The sequence below is a fragment of the Grampus griseus genome (assembly GCF_964374135.1).
Source record: "Grampus griseus genome assembly, chromosome: 3".
Classification (NCBI taxonomy): domain Eukaryota; kingdom Metazoa; phylum Chordata; class Mammalia; order Artiodactyla; family Delphinidae; genus Grampus; species Grampus griseus.
The window spans coordinates 144295682-144311145 of NC_139019.1; the positions used below are offsets into that span (position 1 = coordinate 144295682).

Sequence of the window (15464 nt, forward strand, 5' to 3'; positions counted from 1 at the left end):
AATCAATGAGGCCTGGAGATGAAGCAAACGCAGTTTATCTTTTCATTTCATTGTATCACAGAATATTATTCCCGGGTCTTTGAAAAAAGTGTCAAAAAATAACATTGCCTCCCTAACTCGGTCTCGGACACTGGCTCACATCTGCTAGTGGAGGACCCCAGCATGGGCTGTTTCTCTCTCTTTGGTGGAAGTTTGAACTCCCACCCCGGTAGCCCTTGAAGTCAGCTCACCTCCATGCTGCGTGGCCCACCTGTGTGTGGATGGGCTCATCCCACGAAGGCCCTCTCAGGACCCCAGGGCAGGGTCCTTCTACTTTTTAAACCCAAGTAATTTGTCTTGCAAAGAGTGAAATAACTAGAGGCTAGAAACTGCGGGAAGAAGTCCAATGTGTTAGTTTTATCTTCACTCTTGTGTGTGTGCTTGTGGAGTGTGCGTGCATGTGTGTATGACTGTGTGTGCCTATATGAGCACACATCCTATTAAATATCATTTGGGGCTTTTTCAGGGCAATGAGGAGAGAGTGCTGGTTTAAAGCAGAAGCTGCCTTTGACCATATATTGAGAGTACAAAGCGGATTGTGGAGAGACCAAGTTCCTTCTCTCATTTACTCTTTTATAGAGTACTTACCAAGTACCCACTGTGTGCTAGATACAGCAGTAGACAATTATCGAGTCAACAAGACAGACAAAATCCTCGCTCTCAGGAAGCTTAAAATCTCCTGGGGGATGCGTGAGCAGAGAGTAAACAAATAAATGAGCAAAAGAATTTCGGGTAGTGATAAGTGCTATGAAGAAAATAAAGCTGGGTCACGTTATAGACAGTGACTGAGAAAGGAAGGGATGTTACTGTAGGTAAGGTGATCAGGAAAGGCTCTCTAAGGGAGTGATGTTCGAGCCAGGACCTGAATTTCAGGAAGGACCTGGCCATGCCAACAGCTGGGGTCAGCGTGTACCGGGCAGAAGGACCAGCAAGGCCAAAGCCATGAGTCGAGAAGGGGACGGGAGTGTTGGAGCAACAGGAAGAAGGCCCAGGAGGCTGCGGCGTGGTGAATGTGGGAAGCGTGGCCTAGGATGGCACTGGGAAGAATGGTGGGGCCAGACTGTATAACGTGGGCGCTTGGGTTTATTCTTAGGACCGTGGGAAGTCACTGGGAGGTTTAACTGGGAGAATGAGGAGATCTGATTTGTCTTAAAACAATCATGGCGGCTGCTGGATGGATGATGGATAATGAACGAACATGAGCAGAAGCAGGAAGATTTAGTGGGGAGGTCCTTGAAGTCATCTCATGGAGAAAGGATGGTGGCGTGTACCAGGGTGATGGCAGCAGGTGGTAGACAACTGATAATGCCCGGTGACAAACTCTGTACAGTCGCCTCACCACTCCTATCAGTGACTCTCCACGTGGGGAAAAACTGGCAGTAGGGTACTCCCTGGGCAACTGGTCTTTCCCTGCTACTGCTTTTCCGGCCTCATTAGTCCTAATGATCTCCCATCCTTCACTCTCACTTAAGCAAAGGAAGTGCCTTGCACAGGGCAAGAGGATCTGCAGAGAGCGCCATTAGCAGTGGAAACCATAACAATTATTTCCTAAGATAATTTTGTTCAGTGGCTGAGCCCTTGGGAGCTGGTAGCCGACCAAGCTCTGCTTTGTGTTGTAAAATGGAATGAAAGTCTCTTCAGGTCTTGGGTAGAAGCCTGACCCATGCACATCTCTTCCAGGGAAAAGAGGAGCTCTCTCTTGAGACCAGAAAACATTTACACTAATAATTTCCTGTCACTGACACAGAACTGCCACTACCATCTCTGTGCACCAAAAACACCAATTATATGAGCCAAGGAGACAAAGTGTCTCCTGTTCCACCACCGCTGCCACTTTTCTGACCTCTGATATCTCCTCACAGTGTTGCTCAATAATTTGAGCTAATTTAAAAGTCAGTATCTTGCACTAAAGTGAAATTATATCTGTGCTTTCATTCCACAGCCTGGAAGGGATCTTCATTTATCTGTCTGGGATTCTCATATAGAGAGAAGGCTTTATGTGTTTGTGTGCGGTATGTTACGTGTATGTGCATGTGCTTTTGAAATAAAAGGGGGAATAGAGGAAGAGACGTGGAGACACAGGAAGGAGATGATTGGGGCCGTGATATTAATAACGTTGATGATTCAGGCTTTCTTTCTATATTGCTACCGCTGATTTTCATTTTTTAAAAATCATTAAAGTTAGGTCTCTCTGAGCATCTTGATCTATGGCTTAGAGTTTCCTAAATCCCAAATTCAATGAAATTGACATGGAGGGGATCAGTCCTCGGCTACCCTTTCACCCTCTTAGAAATGCAGTTTTCTCCCCTAGACAGAGCATTCTGACCTCCCAAAGTCAAGATGCTTTTCACTGGGAGAAAAGTTGGCATGACTCTGTGTATATTTCAATCAAAAGCTGACTCATTGATGAGAAATTTGAGTCCAGAGCCCTAGACATGCCAATGAGAGGCCAAACTATCAGTTCCGTAGCTGAATACTCCACTTAGCCAACCACGGGGAGGATTTTTGGCTACACAACAGGCAGCACCAATCAAGACAAGTCCAGACTTCCAAGCAGGCTACATCACCATAAGCAGGGTGAGGAGAATTAGAGGAGGAATGATGGGAAGAAAGGAACATCATGAATAAAACATTAAAATATTCTTCTAAACCATGAATCAAAAGCTCAGGCCCAGCACACCACATTCAGGCAAGGAGCGTGAAATTTACTTAAACGTCTCCATTTCTATTTGGTTTGGACAGTACTGTGTTATCATAGTTTTGCTGTTGTTAATACTGTGTCAACACGTTCATTACAAGCTTCAGTCTCCAGGACTTTGTAAATGGACTGCAAACCTTACAAATGGAAATTAATGCTCAAAATCCAGGATACTGACACAGGACAGCCAGAAGAGAGCCAAAGTTACAGACTTTTGTGTACGTGTGTGATTTGAAATTATGCTAGAATTTAGGACATCAAATTAAAATGCTCTGTCCCCTGGAGAGATTCCCAAATGTTAGCTGAAAATGAGAGATGACTAGGCCCTTTAGAAAGGTTTCTGTTGATGCTGAATGTGATTCAAGAACAAATATTTCAAGATTATGAGATGCGGGTACAGTAGCATCATTCAGGCAATTGAAGAATGTGTGTTTGGGGTCTGCCCACCTCAAAAGGCTGATAGTTTTCTATATGCAATGTGGCATTTCCCTGACATTTTCAATTCCCCTGACAGTTTCTAACTCCAGATAAGGAGAATGAGGATCCCCAGGGTGTGGGTGAAGGCTGGTCTCTGGTTCTCATCTTCAGCAAAGGGCTTTGTTGCCAACGGACAGCACGGTCTCTCTTCGAGCACCCTTGGTGATGTCCGCACAGCCCGGCCGAGGCTGGCCAACTCCACCGCATGCCACAGGCTGCTGAGAGCAGCACATGCTCTTCTGCAGAAAGGTTCCAACTCTGCAGGTGGGTCCCGGACAAGGAAGTGTGAGAAGGAGCCAGGTGGCGAGAAGCCCACACCCACACCCTCTGGGCTGAGATTAGACACGTCTGTGTTCTGGACTCAGCATCCCAATAACCAGCATATGGCAGTGACACACTCACGCAGTAGGTGTTCAACGGATGCTTGAATTGCCCCTGGTCACACAGTTCTCCACCTGGGAATTGGGCAAGAATGTCCCCGGTAGGGAATTGACCACATGCCAGGTAACAGCCTGGGTGTTTGTTTTATTTTTCTATTTTCCCAACTCACGGTTTTCATATCCAGGACAGAGAATGCACAGATGTACCAAGGCTTTTGGCTTTGCAAGAACTTGAGTTCTTCTTGCCGTCAGCTGTTTCATGAACCAGCTGAGCTCAGATTCAGGAGGTCTCCTGAAGCCCTTACACAGATAACCCTTTCTCCCTACATTTTTCCTTTTTCTGTAGCAATTCAGTTGGCACCCGGGCTTCACCATCATTACTAGTGTCCAGTGTTTTTCGCCAAACGTTGGTCTGACTTCCTGCAAAGCGTGGCTTTTTCCACCCTGATCCATGGCCTGACTCTCAAACGTTAACCCTTTCCATACATCCTCAGAAAACCATCCTGGAATCCCCACCAAGTAGACCAGCAAAAACCCTTACCTTCAAACCAAAGAAAATACTAAATCCATGAAATCACTTAAGCCACCCGTCCAAAGAGAGGGAGACTCAAAATGTTTTATACAGCAACCTATAAGAAACTCATTTTGTGGGATGTTTCACATTCCAGCCCATGGTTTATTCCCCCATATATCCCTGCCAGTAATATCAACCAGATGTGGCAAAGAAGTCTGTGCAGAATTGTAAAAATTACAAGCATATTCTGTAATTCCAAAGCATTGTAAAGTCACAGCTTGGTTTTTTCTTTCTTAAAAAAATAAAAAAGAAAAACTTTCCAAGCTGGCAGAATGTTCTCAAGTACAAGTATTGCCTGATCACTTTAGAAAATTCTGCTGCTGGCCCGAAGGGCTAAAGAATTTGAAGACGTAAAACCTCACTCTACCTTTGCTAAATTGTAGGGAACTTAGAAAAGTCCACTTGCAAACATGCATTTAAGTCTATAAATTTTTCTCTTTTAACGTTTCAAGTCTTGATATCCTAGATCTCAGATATGAGCATATGTTCATATACACTCATATGAGCATAAAAGTACAAATACTGAACCTTGAAAGCTATAGAGGTCCATGATTTTTTCTCTTATTCTCCCGTCTGCCCAACCTTCTTTTTCAAGATGTATTTCAGCACAAGCAGCACATTAAAAAGCAGAAAAATATACAGAATTGGGGGTCAGAAAGACCTGGGTTTATTCCTGGTGAGTTAGTTAAAACTCCTCAACCCTCAGTTCCATCTTCTGTGTAGTGGGCATAAACATACCTACCTTGAAGGAGGACCAAAGAAGATGGCAAATGCATAAGGTGTGCAGCACACAGTAGGTGCTCATGAAATGTTTGGTTCCTCCTCTGATCCCAAATCTATAAAATAACAGGGGTTGTACTAGATCAGTGTTTCCCACAATATGCCCCATGGGTGACATACACCCAAATCACTTAGGGTGCCTACTTACAGAGACAAATCCCTACATCCATTCCAGATCTAATGAAACTAGAGTCCTTCGGGACATAGTCTGGGAATCAGCATTTTAATTAGAACCTCGAGGGATTAGTTTCTCTATATGCTAAGTCTGAGAACCACTGTAGTCTGGATCCTCGCTCTGTGAAGTGTGGTCCTGTAGAAATGCAGACTCTTAGGTCCCACCCCAGACCTGCAGAACCAGAGTCCACATTTTAACCAGATTCCCAGGTGTTCAGATGCACAGTAAAGGTTGAAAAACACTGGCCCAGATAACCTTTATTCCTAGTTCTGAAATTCTATAGTATGAGTCCATAAGGCAATTCAAAGTATTAGCCTTATAATCAACTCTGTGAATAAGGCAACAGGCTTCTGTGCTCAGCTGGATAAAGGCTCAGTGGAGGAGAGAAGAACAGAAACCTTCCCTGCCTGCCTTCTTTCTTCGCTCCAGCTTCAGGTACTACAGAGTGCAACTCACACAAAACAGAAATCCCAAGAGTGACAGGGCACCCACTGTAATCCATTATCTGTCCACACACAGATTAAAGCTAAACCCGTCTTCAAGCACATGACGAAGCATGCAGGTGACGAAGCCTGCCATAAAGCAAACGGAAGGCTGGCCTAACCACAGTGCTCGGTGATTGGGGAAGTGTTGGAGGAGGAAATGGAGCTCCAGTTTGCAGGGACTTTTTCCATGAGCTTTAGGCAGCCATGCCCCCGGAAAAAGCGTCCCCACGCCTGCGATAGTGAGGCTGGTCTCACCATCCGTCCCCTGGCCTCTGAAGGCTGTGCCAGCCCACACCAGAGGCGGCGACAGGTCTCTGAGATCCAGCTCCAGGTAGGCAAGCAGGCAGGCAGTCTCTGAAGCCCCTATTGTCCCGCTGGATTGGTTTTCCCATCGCCCTATGATCATTTCACCACATCGGATAACTCTGCTGGAAAACTGAATAGTATGGTTTTTGTTTTCTTCACTGACTTTTCACTTTTAGAGCATCGTTTCACATCAGTACAGAGTTTTATGGAGACACATATTGCAGGTAGTTATGTGTTAAAGGTTAGTGCAGAATTGGAAGACGGAGCTGGCTACAAAAGGAACTCCGAGTAGCAGAAGGTACGACCTAGAGGTACAGGGTTCCAGTCATTCAACAGATCTGGTCTCATTTAGGGCTTCAAAGAGATAAAGGAACTAGAGCACTAACTGAGCTTCTACGAGGGGGTGCTGGCCCTTTAGTTACTGACTTCTCATAAGTATGGAAATTGTGGTAAGGATGTGGGCTCTGTAGTCAGGCAAGCCTGGGTTTAAAGTTTAGCTCTGTCGGTGACTGGCTCTATGACCTTGGGCAAGCTGTCTAAATCTCCAGGACTCGGTGTGTTTATCTGTAAAATGGGGCTAATGTAGTATCTAACCTCCCAAGCCTGAGACTGAGGAAGAGAATCTATCTAAAAGCAGTTCGCAGAGCACTTGACCCACGGTAAATATGCAATGCACACTTGGGAACTATCATATGCTAATGTGTTCATTCGTACACATTACGAAGCCCTTGCCCCCATCCTTCAGAATGTAACTGTATTTGGAGATTGGGTCTTTAAAGAGGTGACTAAGTTAAATGTGGCCATTAGGGTGGGGCCTAAGCCAACATGACTGGTGTCCTTATGAGAAGAGGACGGGACACTAGAGGTGAGCGTGAACAGAGGGACAACCATGTTAAGGGGCAGCAAGAAGACCATCAATCTGCAAGACAAGGAGACAGCCCTCAGGAAATCAAACCTGCCAGAACCTTGGTCTGAAACTTCTGGGCCACAGACTGGGAGGAAACAAATTTCTGTTGTTTAAGCCATCCGGTCTGAGGTACTTTTTTTTTTTTTGCGGTACGCGGGCCTCTCACTGTTGTGGCCTCTGAGGTACTTCTTTATCACAGCCCTAGCAAACTATGACAGGAACTATGATGATTATCCCTATTGCACTGCTAACCAACCAGAGACTGAGAAAGCTGAGTCACTTGCCCAGCGTCAGTCACCAGACGGTAGGATCCAAACCCAGGTCTGGACAGTTCCAAAGCCCCTGCTCTTTGCTCTAATATTGGGTTACTTCAAAGAAACATTAGATCACCTTGCTGAATGCAGCTTCTGGCTTGTTTGGGGACACAGGGCATGGAGGCACATGGCTGGTGATAAGGGCAGAAAATGCTAAATATGAAGGAGAGGTCCAAGGTAGCAGAAATGAGAGTTCTGGGGATGGCCCACTCATTGCAAGTAAGTTCCTTGGAAACTGAGGTCTCACAACTCTTTGGGAGGGAAGCGGCCCCACCAGGACAGCAGCCCCAGCGACTTGGGGCTAAGTTGGCTGGTCACATTTCATGTTGTTTTCAGCTGCCTGGGGATTAACTTCCCAAGTCTCCTGCAACTCCACTGACCCAAGTGAGCGACAGCGGTTTAACCCCAGTGGCATGTTTTAAATCTGCCACATACCTCGAGGGACTGTGTGAAGAATAATTGGGGGCGTCCGTCCTGCTGCTAGCACAACTGCTTCTTCAGCAACAGGCTTTAAACCACTGCCAAATATGTAACGGACTCTTCGGACATGAATCCAGGAGATGTGGAGCAGAAGGACCCCAGTGGTCTGCTCATCCTCACACGGCAAAGTCAAGTTTTTAAAAACAGCAGTTGTGAACCACTGTGTGCCTCTCATCCCCTTCAAAGCTCCCTAATCTGGTGCAAGGCAGACAGCTTTTAATTACTGTTTTCATCTTGTCTTTTGCTTCTTCTAAGGAATTTCTGACAACATTAACCACTTAACTTCCAAATCACCAGAAATCCTTCCCTCCTTCCCCCACGTGTGGGTAAAAGAGAAAGCTTGAAGGAGAGGCCAAAAAGGAGAAATTAATAACTTACAGACCACGTAGCAGACCACGCTTCATCTCAGCCTCTCTAGATGAGGCCCAGAGAGATGAAGTAACATGCCTAAGGTCACATAGCTTGTGGGTGGCAGAGCCAGTAGGAGGATCAGGGTCTTCCCACTCCCGGTGCAGTCCTCCCTCAACCCTCATTTATTTGGGAGACTGAACTCTTTGAGAGGTGCTGAAATGTTTACACCAGAGATGCCAGAGCCCCAGCATATGCACCATTCCTATCAGTCAGCCAGCAAAAGTTAACCATAGCCATCTTTCACTGAGCACTTTACTATGGGCTATAGTCAATGCTAAAGGTTGTCCCTGGGCTATTTCCATTTACCTCACAACAACCTGGAGAAGTAGGTTCTATTATTGTCTACTTTACTGAGGAAGAGCCTGAGACCCAGAGAGGTTAAGTAATTTGCCCATGGTCTCACAGCAAGTAACTGGCAGCCCCTCACCCTTTTCACTTTACTGCCATCTACTGTGCTCAGTCACGAGTGATAGGAAACCTGGAAAGAGCAAAAGTCCGGGCCTGATCCTTGAAAATCTTATAATATACATCAGGACAGGAGTGAGCTAATATTTACTGAGTGCCCAAAGCAGGATAGAGACCTTGCTGGGTGTTTTACAGACCACAGTGGTATTACCTAAGCCTCAGGGCACTTCTGAGCTCTAGGATTCTACAGCTCGTGCTCTGTGCGCTAAAGGACAGAGTAAGAGGATAGATACATGACTACTATACACATGCACCAATGAATCAGATGGTGCTGCGTCTAAGGGGGGGTGGGGCAGGGTAACCAGCCAAGGGCTGACAGAGCACTTGGATGTATGACAGGTCCATCGCCAATCCTTTTTAGCATGACTTCAGCTCTCCACAATAGTAAGCACAGCAGCGTGGCATGGCAGAAAACAGAGGTACTTTGCAGCAACACACATGCATTTCTTTCCCCATTCCGTTGTATTCTGGTTATACAGCCATGGGTAAGTCAGATAACACTTCTAAGCTTTAGAAGTAGATTTTTTAAAAAAAAATAAATTTACTTATTTTATTTATTTATTTTTGGCTGCGTTGGGTCTTCGCTGCTGCGCAAGGGCTTTCTCTAGTGGCGGCGAGTGGAGGTAGAAGTAGATTTAATAATGATTCTCTTTGCAGGGTTGGTGTGAAGGCTAAATCTGAGTATTGAGGCAGAGTGCCCCGTGCTGCTGCTTAGAAATACGGGTACGGACAAGTAATTTAAACTCTGGGCCTTAGTTTCTTCATCTGTAAAATGGGAGTATTGAGGCAGGGAGTTAACTGTAGTAGAACAAAAGCACAGGCTTCGGAGTCAGATTACCCACATTCGATTCCTGGTTCTGTCACTGAGCAACTGTATGATGCTGGGCAAGTTCTTTGACCTCTTTGAGCCTCAGTTTCACATCCACAGAATGGTACTCATAGTTCCTACCGCATAGCATCATTAGGAGTATCCAACAAGTTCTATGTTAAGTGCTCAGAAGAGCACCCAACACTCAACGTGTTTGCTATTGTTATTATCTTGAAGTGTTATTGTAAGGATCCAAACCACTCAATGAAAGCACAGGGAACTGAACAGACTAGATGCTCAATAAACTTGTAGATGTCTGCCGTGTTCAAGCCTAGTATGTCTTCCCCTGTCCTCTGATAACAGAATTACTCTTCCTTTTGGGAAACCCATTCCCAGGCCCCGCACACCCTCATCTGCAAACAACTGTGATGGACGCATGGCCCAAACTTGGTCAATCAGAGGACACCATCTCACCAGCAACAGCATCTGCTCAGAGCTGGACGTGCGACCAAGGTAAGCAACTGACCCTCAGTTCTTTCCTGCAGGACTGTTGTCGAGGACACCCTCTCCACCCTGGTTGCTAGGTTACTGCCCTCAGAGTCTTCTGCTTTTGCCTGCCATCCTGTGCTCTCTTCCTAGGGCTGCGGGGAGTGAGATGAAGTCCCGATGACACCGCCATGCTCCTGGATCCAGCTGTTCCTAAAGCCAACCATAACTACCACTGGCCTTCCCATGCACATTAACTAACATATTTTCCCTCTGAGTTAAACTAATTTGTCACATTTCTGCCACTTACTAGTTAGTGATAATATTATAATCATATATATATATAATAGGTTCTCAATAAATATTGTTTCCCTTTCCCATCACTACATGTCTTATTATACGACCATAGCCTTTCCAAAAGGTATTTTTCAGATAATCATTGAATATTAAGCAGTCTTTGTCTATAGATCTAATAAGAAAAGGTGCGTCAGAATTGCTGTTTAAACCACACGGCCGACTATGGAGGAGACGGCCACCCAGCAGCCCCATTTAGCATTCCCTGGAAAACGGCTCACTGCATCTATTGAGATGCAGTGCTCTTTTAAAACGGAGCCAGTGGCATATGTATACACACTCATGATTGCACATTTATTGATTTCTAATTTGCACCCTGCTTACTTCCAAAAAGGCCCTGGAGTGGCTGACAAAATGAGACAAAGACACAATAGGGTCATTAAGAAAAATCAAAGATCAAGCCCAGGGAGAAAAAGGGATTGCTGATTATAGCCCAAACCTGGGTTAATAGAGCTGCTTCAATGAACAGAAATATGTCTTTAGCTCTCAGCTCTTTGGCGGCCGTTCAGAATGTGTCGTGACGGGGCACACAGAGAACTGGGCAAACTTCATATCTGCAGTTTAACACCCAGCACAGAGGCCAGGCTGGAACAAGCACCTGGGAAAAGTTTATTGAATGAACGAATGAACAAACAAACGAATGAGTGAATGAAGGAATGGTGGATGAAAGATTCAAAGTTCCCTCAGAACATGGTTCATACCCTGAGGCCTGTATCATTCATTTATTCATCCACCCATTCCCGAGTGCCTATGTGTCACACTGGGCCTGGACGGGGACCTGGAGAGGGACAGAAACCAAAATGAGCCAAACGTCCTCCCTGCCTTCCCAGCTGCAGCTCTCTGGCCTGAGGACAAAGCTCCGTGTAACAGATCTCAGGGCCCACGGCAGCTCCTGGTTTCTTCATGTCTCCCAGGGAAAGGAGATTCGAAACAAGTGGTGAAGATGGGAATTGTAGGAGTAACAATAGCTATCTTGGTAATTGCACTCACACAGCACTTTAAACCCTAGAAAACGCATGCCCACCATAATCTCATCGGATACACGTACAGCTCCTTGGTGAGGTGGGTAGAAGCGAAGATGAGGCATCTCCCATTTACTGATGAAGACATTTAGGCACAGAAGGGAAAGTGGCTCTCCTGACCTCCTTCAGTTAGAAAGTGGCCTTTAGGACACTGGACTTTCCCATGCCCCTGTGCTACCTGCCTGGGCCTGGTCCCCAGCATGGCAGAGGCCTGTTAACACGGCCTGAAACTCCTCCTCTGCCTGGATCGAGACCAGCCCCGCCTGAAATGGGCCTCACCTGATGGCCATGGGGAGCAAGAATCAGCCCCCCTGACCTCCTGCAGCAACTGGAACTCTCAGACCTACCCGCTCAAAGCTGCCCAGCAGCCCCAGTCCCACAAGCACCTTTTACTTGCCTCGAAAGTGACGCTGAGATTCCAGAAGAACAGCATACAGTCTGCGTTATTTAGTTAAAAGCAGGTTGAAAAGCACAAGGTAGTGCTGGGTGGAGAGATGGCTATTAGGTGAGCATTTAAGGAAAGAACTGTAAAGGGAAGAGGAAGTTAAAAACCAGAGTGGTTTCCCCGTCTGCCCAGTTGCTGTTGCTCATTCGGGCCAGCAACAGCACCTCATGCACCCTCACGTCCATCAAGGTGGATTCAGAGCCGAAGAGTGGAAAGGGAGGCATGCTCTTTCCCTCATTTAGCACAGTCAGCCGGGTGGACTGGGCAAGAGAAAGGGAAGGCCAGCAAGAGGAGACCGTGACGAAGTACAGGTGTCCCCCAGAGAAGGCAAGCAAGGCCGCGGTACCCTTGACACCCCAGCCAACCCCAGCCCGTTCTTGTTGCAGCCAAGTGTCCTTGAAAGCACATTTATGTATATAGTCTCTGTGTGTGTGTACAGAGAGAGATACAGATTCCTAATTCAGAACTCATTCTTAAGTGCACATGCAAACATGCGTTTCGTATTTCCCAATTTATCTCCATGCATCGGCGGACTGCATACGGAGGTATTAAACACGGCCGTTGGAAACGAGAAGGGTGGCTACCACTTTGCAGCCTCCCCAGTAAGGTCAGAGTCCTCCCAGCCAGGCCGTACATCTCACTGCCTGACTGCTAAGCAGTCGGACACTTGTTGCTCCAGCCAGAAAGTCAAGCCTTGGGCAACCAATTCACCCCATAACATACACTAGTTACTGCCGGTAGGACTTTCAGGTTCGAAGTCATGGAGTTGTTCACTGTCAGTAATTAGCACTTGCCTAATAACCCCAATCTACGAATCACAATCTCCATCGCGACGTGCATCTCCAGCTCTTCAGTATCCAAACTCTCACGCTGAATAAATACACAGAGAATCTGCAAGTCTCCCCCCACCCCCCATCATACCCTGGACCATTCTGAAGATAAAGCAAAATTCAAAGTGTTTCTTTCTTTTCCCACAAAATCACAGATCTCCAGACCCAGGGTTCCCGGACTGGCAGCAGTTGGAAGCAGGCAAAGGGCAGGTATCCTTCTAGCCAGCAAGGAGGTGAGGTTGAAATGCTTAACCCAAACCACTGCCCTCCTCCGAGACCACTGGCAGTCTTGTGTGAACCAATTCACCTCCAAGCCTACCCTCAGGGCATTTCCCTGAGGTTAATTCAGACCCAAGTTAAAAGGAAGAGTTTCTCCTTGCAAAGGAGAGATGCACTACCACAGGTCCACAGCCCTCACCGGCCACTTAAGCGGATGATCTGGGAAGGACGGACGCAAGAAAGGCGGGCTGGAGGGGAGTGTGAGGACCCAGCACGCTGAAGCCTGGCTCCAAGCGCCCACGTGCGCGGACTCACTGCCAAGGTCCACACGGCTCAGGGCTCCCCACGCTAAGGCAACCGCATCCTCGGCGTCAGCAAAGCCGGGCAAGACACCAGGTGGGGAACACAACTCCATTCTACTCACAGTCTGGTGAGCTTCGGGTTGCTCTGGAAAAGCAGTTCCGGGAGGACCTGGAGTTTATTCTTGTTCAGGCGCCTGAAGGGGGAAAAAAGAATGAAAAGATGTCAAGGGGACATGAAACGGGATCAAGAGTATTTACAGACACCCCTTCGGCCAATCGATCAACAGGTATTAAGAGGCTTCTAGATCTTTCAACGTGGGATGCTCAGCACGTGTAAGGCACACTCTTAACGCGCGGAGCTGGGAGTCAAGTTGGCGATAAAAAGGCAAAGGTCAGTCGGAAGCAGGAACACAACACGCTTGCTGCCACAGCCCCCTTCACGAGCCTCGGAGAGGCATCACTAACTGATCAGGACATTCTTTCCCACGAACCTCAGACAGGCTTTTGAACTTTTCTCAACATGTGCCTGCGGTAGCTAGCTATTGCCAGGTGATGGAATGGGCATGTGAAATGGGTCTCTAAAAATAAACAAAATACCAGAGAGAATATTCCAGATCCTAAGTGGTGAGGACAGGTGGGACAGATAGCAGTCGTTATAGGAACAGAGAAGAGGGTGGGGCAGATCACCAGGGGTTAAAGGGCCAGATGTAGTCCCTGCCAGCCTGGCTTTTCAGACCAGAGCTGGGCTGCGTTATGACTGCCATGGACCCTGGGCATTTTTGCCTTTGTGGGCCCCTTCCCCTATTTAAAAAAATTAAATATTGTATTTTATAACTGTGTTGGTATAAAAACAAATATATTAATATTATATAACATTTACTTTGACCTGAACACTCATTCCTTTCCTCTAATTTTAAAAGAAATTAAACCATTTTCATAGGTCCCTAAAAAGTACTGTCAGCCCTGGGTACTGTCCCCGCTGTGCTTAGATGGCAAAGTCGGCCCTGGGTCAGGGATCACGGTCTAGGTGTGTAGACCCGGAGGCAAACTCAGTCCAGGAGGGGTGTCCCACGTTGGGTGGTGGCAGCAGAGCCAGACTCTCTCCTGAGAACGGTCCATGCCGATGCCCACAGAAAAGAAGGCCATCTGAGTTTCCGAGGGACCGTAAGTCACTGTGGTCTCCACGAAGCCTGCTCTCCCGGGAGCGTGAGGCCAAGAGGGAAAGCCTGCCCCGTGCTCATTCCCAGGCCTCTCTGTCCAAGCATCTTTACGCAGCCTAATCAGGGAAGCCCAAACCAGTGTCCCCGAATCTCCTGTCCCCAGAATCCTCAGAATCTCACTCTTCAGAATCTCCCTGTGCAAAAGAGCAGTTTACAGCCCGGCTGAACTTCTCCGCTTAAACTGTGCACATTTGGCTACGTGGAAAAAACGTATTATCCCATCTTAGAGCTAAGCGAACTGAAGAGAAGAAAAGGTGAGCTGCTTCCCAGCTTCTGTCCCCAAAGCCCGCACTTCGTCCACGACATCATGCAGACGTGATCCGCTGGGGGTCGGCGGTATTGCTATTTTCCCCTTTTCGTTCCAGGTTGAAGGACAAAAACTTCAGAGGGATAGGGGACTAGAAGGAAGTTTGAAAGGGCAGAGCATGTGAGAGGAGCATTCACCACCTCAAGTCAGAAGTGTGCAGCTCAGCCCTGACGGGGTCCACGTGGTGCGGGGCAGGGGTGGACCAGCGGAGCTGTTGGTGACACTCCTGACTGGAAGGAAGCCTGAGAAAAGGCTGGCAAGTTGGACAAGATAAGCTCAAATGCCCTGCCCCACCGAAACGGCGACCTGACTCCCTGTGCTCTTTTTTGTTTTGTTTTGTTTTCGTTTGTTTAATTGTGGTTAGAACGAAAGCCCTAACATAAAATTGACCATCTTCACCATTTTTAAGCGTCCAGTTCTGTAGTGTTAAGTATATTCTCACTGCTGTGCAGCAGATGTCCAGAGCTTTTTCATCCTGCAAATCTGAAACGCTGTACCCATTAAACAACACCACCCCAGGGCCCCTCCCCTCGTCCCTGGCAGCCACCATTCTATTTTCTGTCTCTATGGATTTGACCAGTGCTCTTTTGATCACTCCCAGTATCTGCTCTTTGTGTGTTCCTGTCACCAAAGTGGGAAGAAAGGGGGGAGCCCAGAGGAGAGGAGGGGGAGTCTAGCTCCTTGTCTAGAGCAGTTCTCATAGAGCCAGTGATAAGCCCCTTTCTAACACGGGGAAGCACTGGTCCCAGAGAAGGCGTGGTGCTATGACTTTGGGGTTGGTCACGCTGGGTTCAGGTCTGGCTCTATCATGCTCTCGCCATGGGACCTCGGGGAAGTTACCCAGCTCCTTGAGCCTCTGTTTTCCATCTGCCTAATAACCCTACTCAGTGAGTTACAGTAAGTTTTAATGACACACTGTATGCATAAGTGTCTAGCACTGCAATGAGAGCATGGCAATAATAACTGAAACGAGTTGCGGC

At 47.2% G+C, this 15464-nt stretch overlaps 1 protein-coding gene across 1 annotated transcript in view; it reads right to left on the minus strand.

Moving 5' to 3' along the window:
- The window catches only part of SLIT3 (slit guidance ligand 3), a 598723-nt gene that overhangs the window by 483310 nt on the left and 99949 nt on the right, over window positions 1-15464 (minus strand). Inside the window, exon 4 of the mRNA XM_082650871.1 lies at window positions 13080-13151. Coding sequence (XP_082506997.1) covers window positions 13080-13151 — 72 coding nt within the window. The remainder of the gene's footprint in view (window positions 1-13079; window positions 13152-15464) is intronic.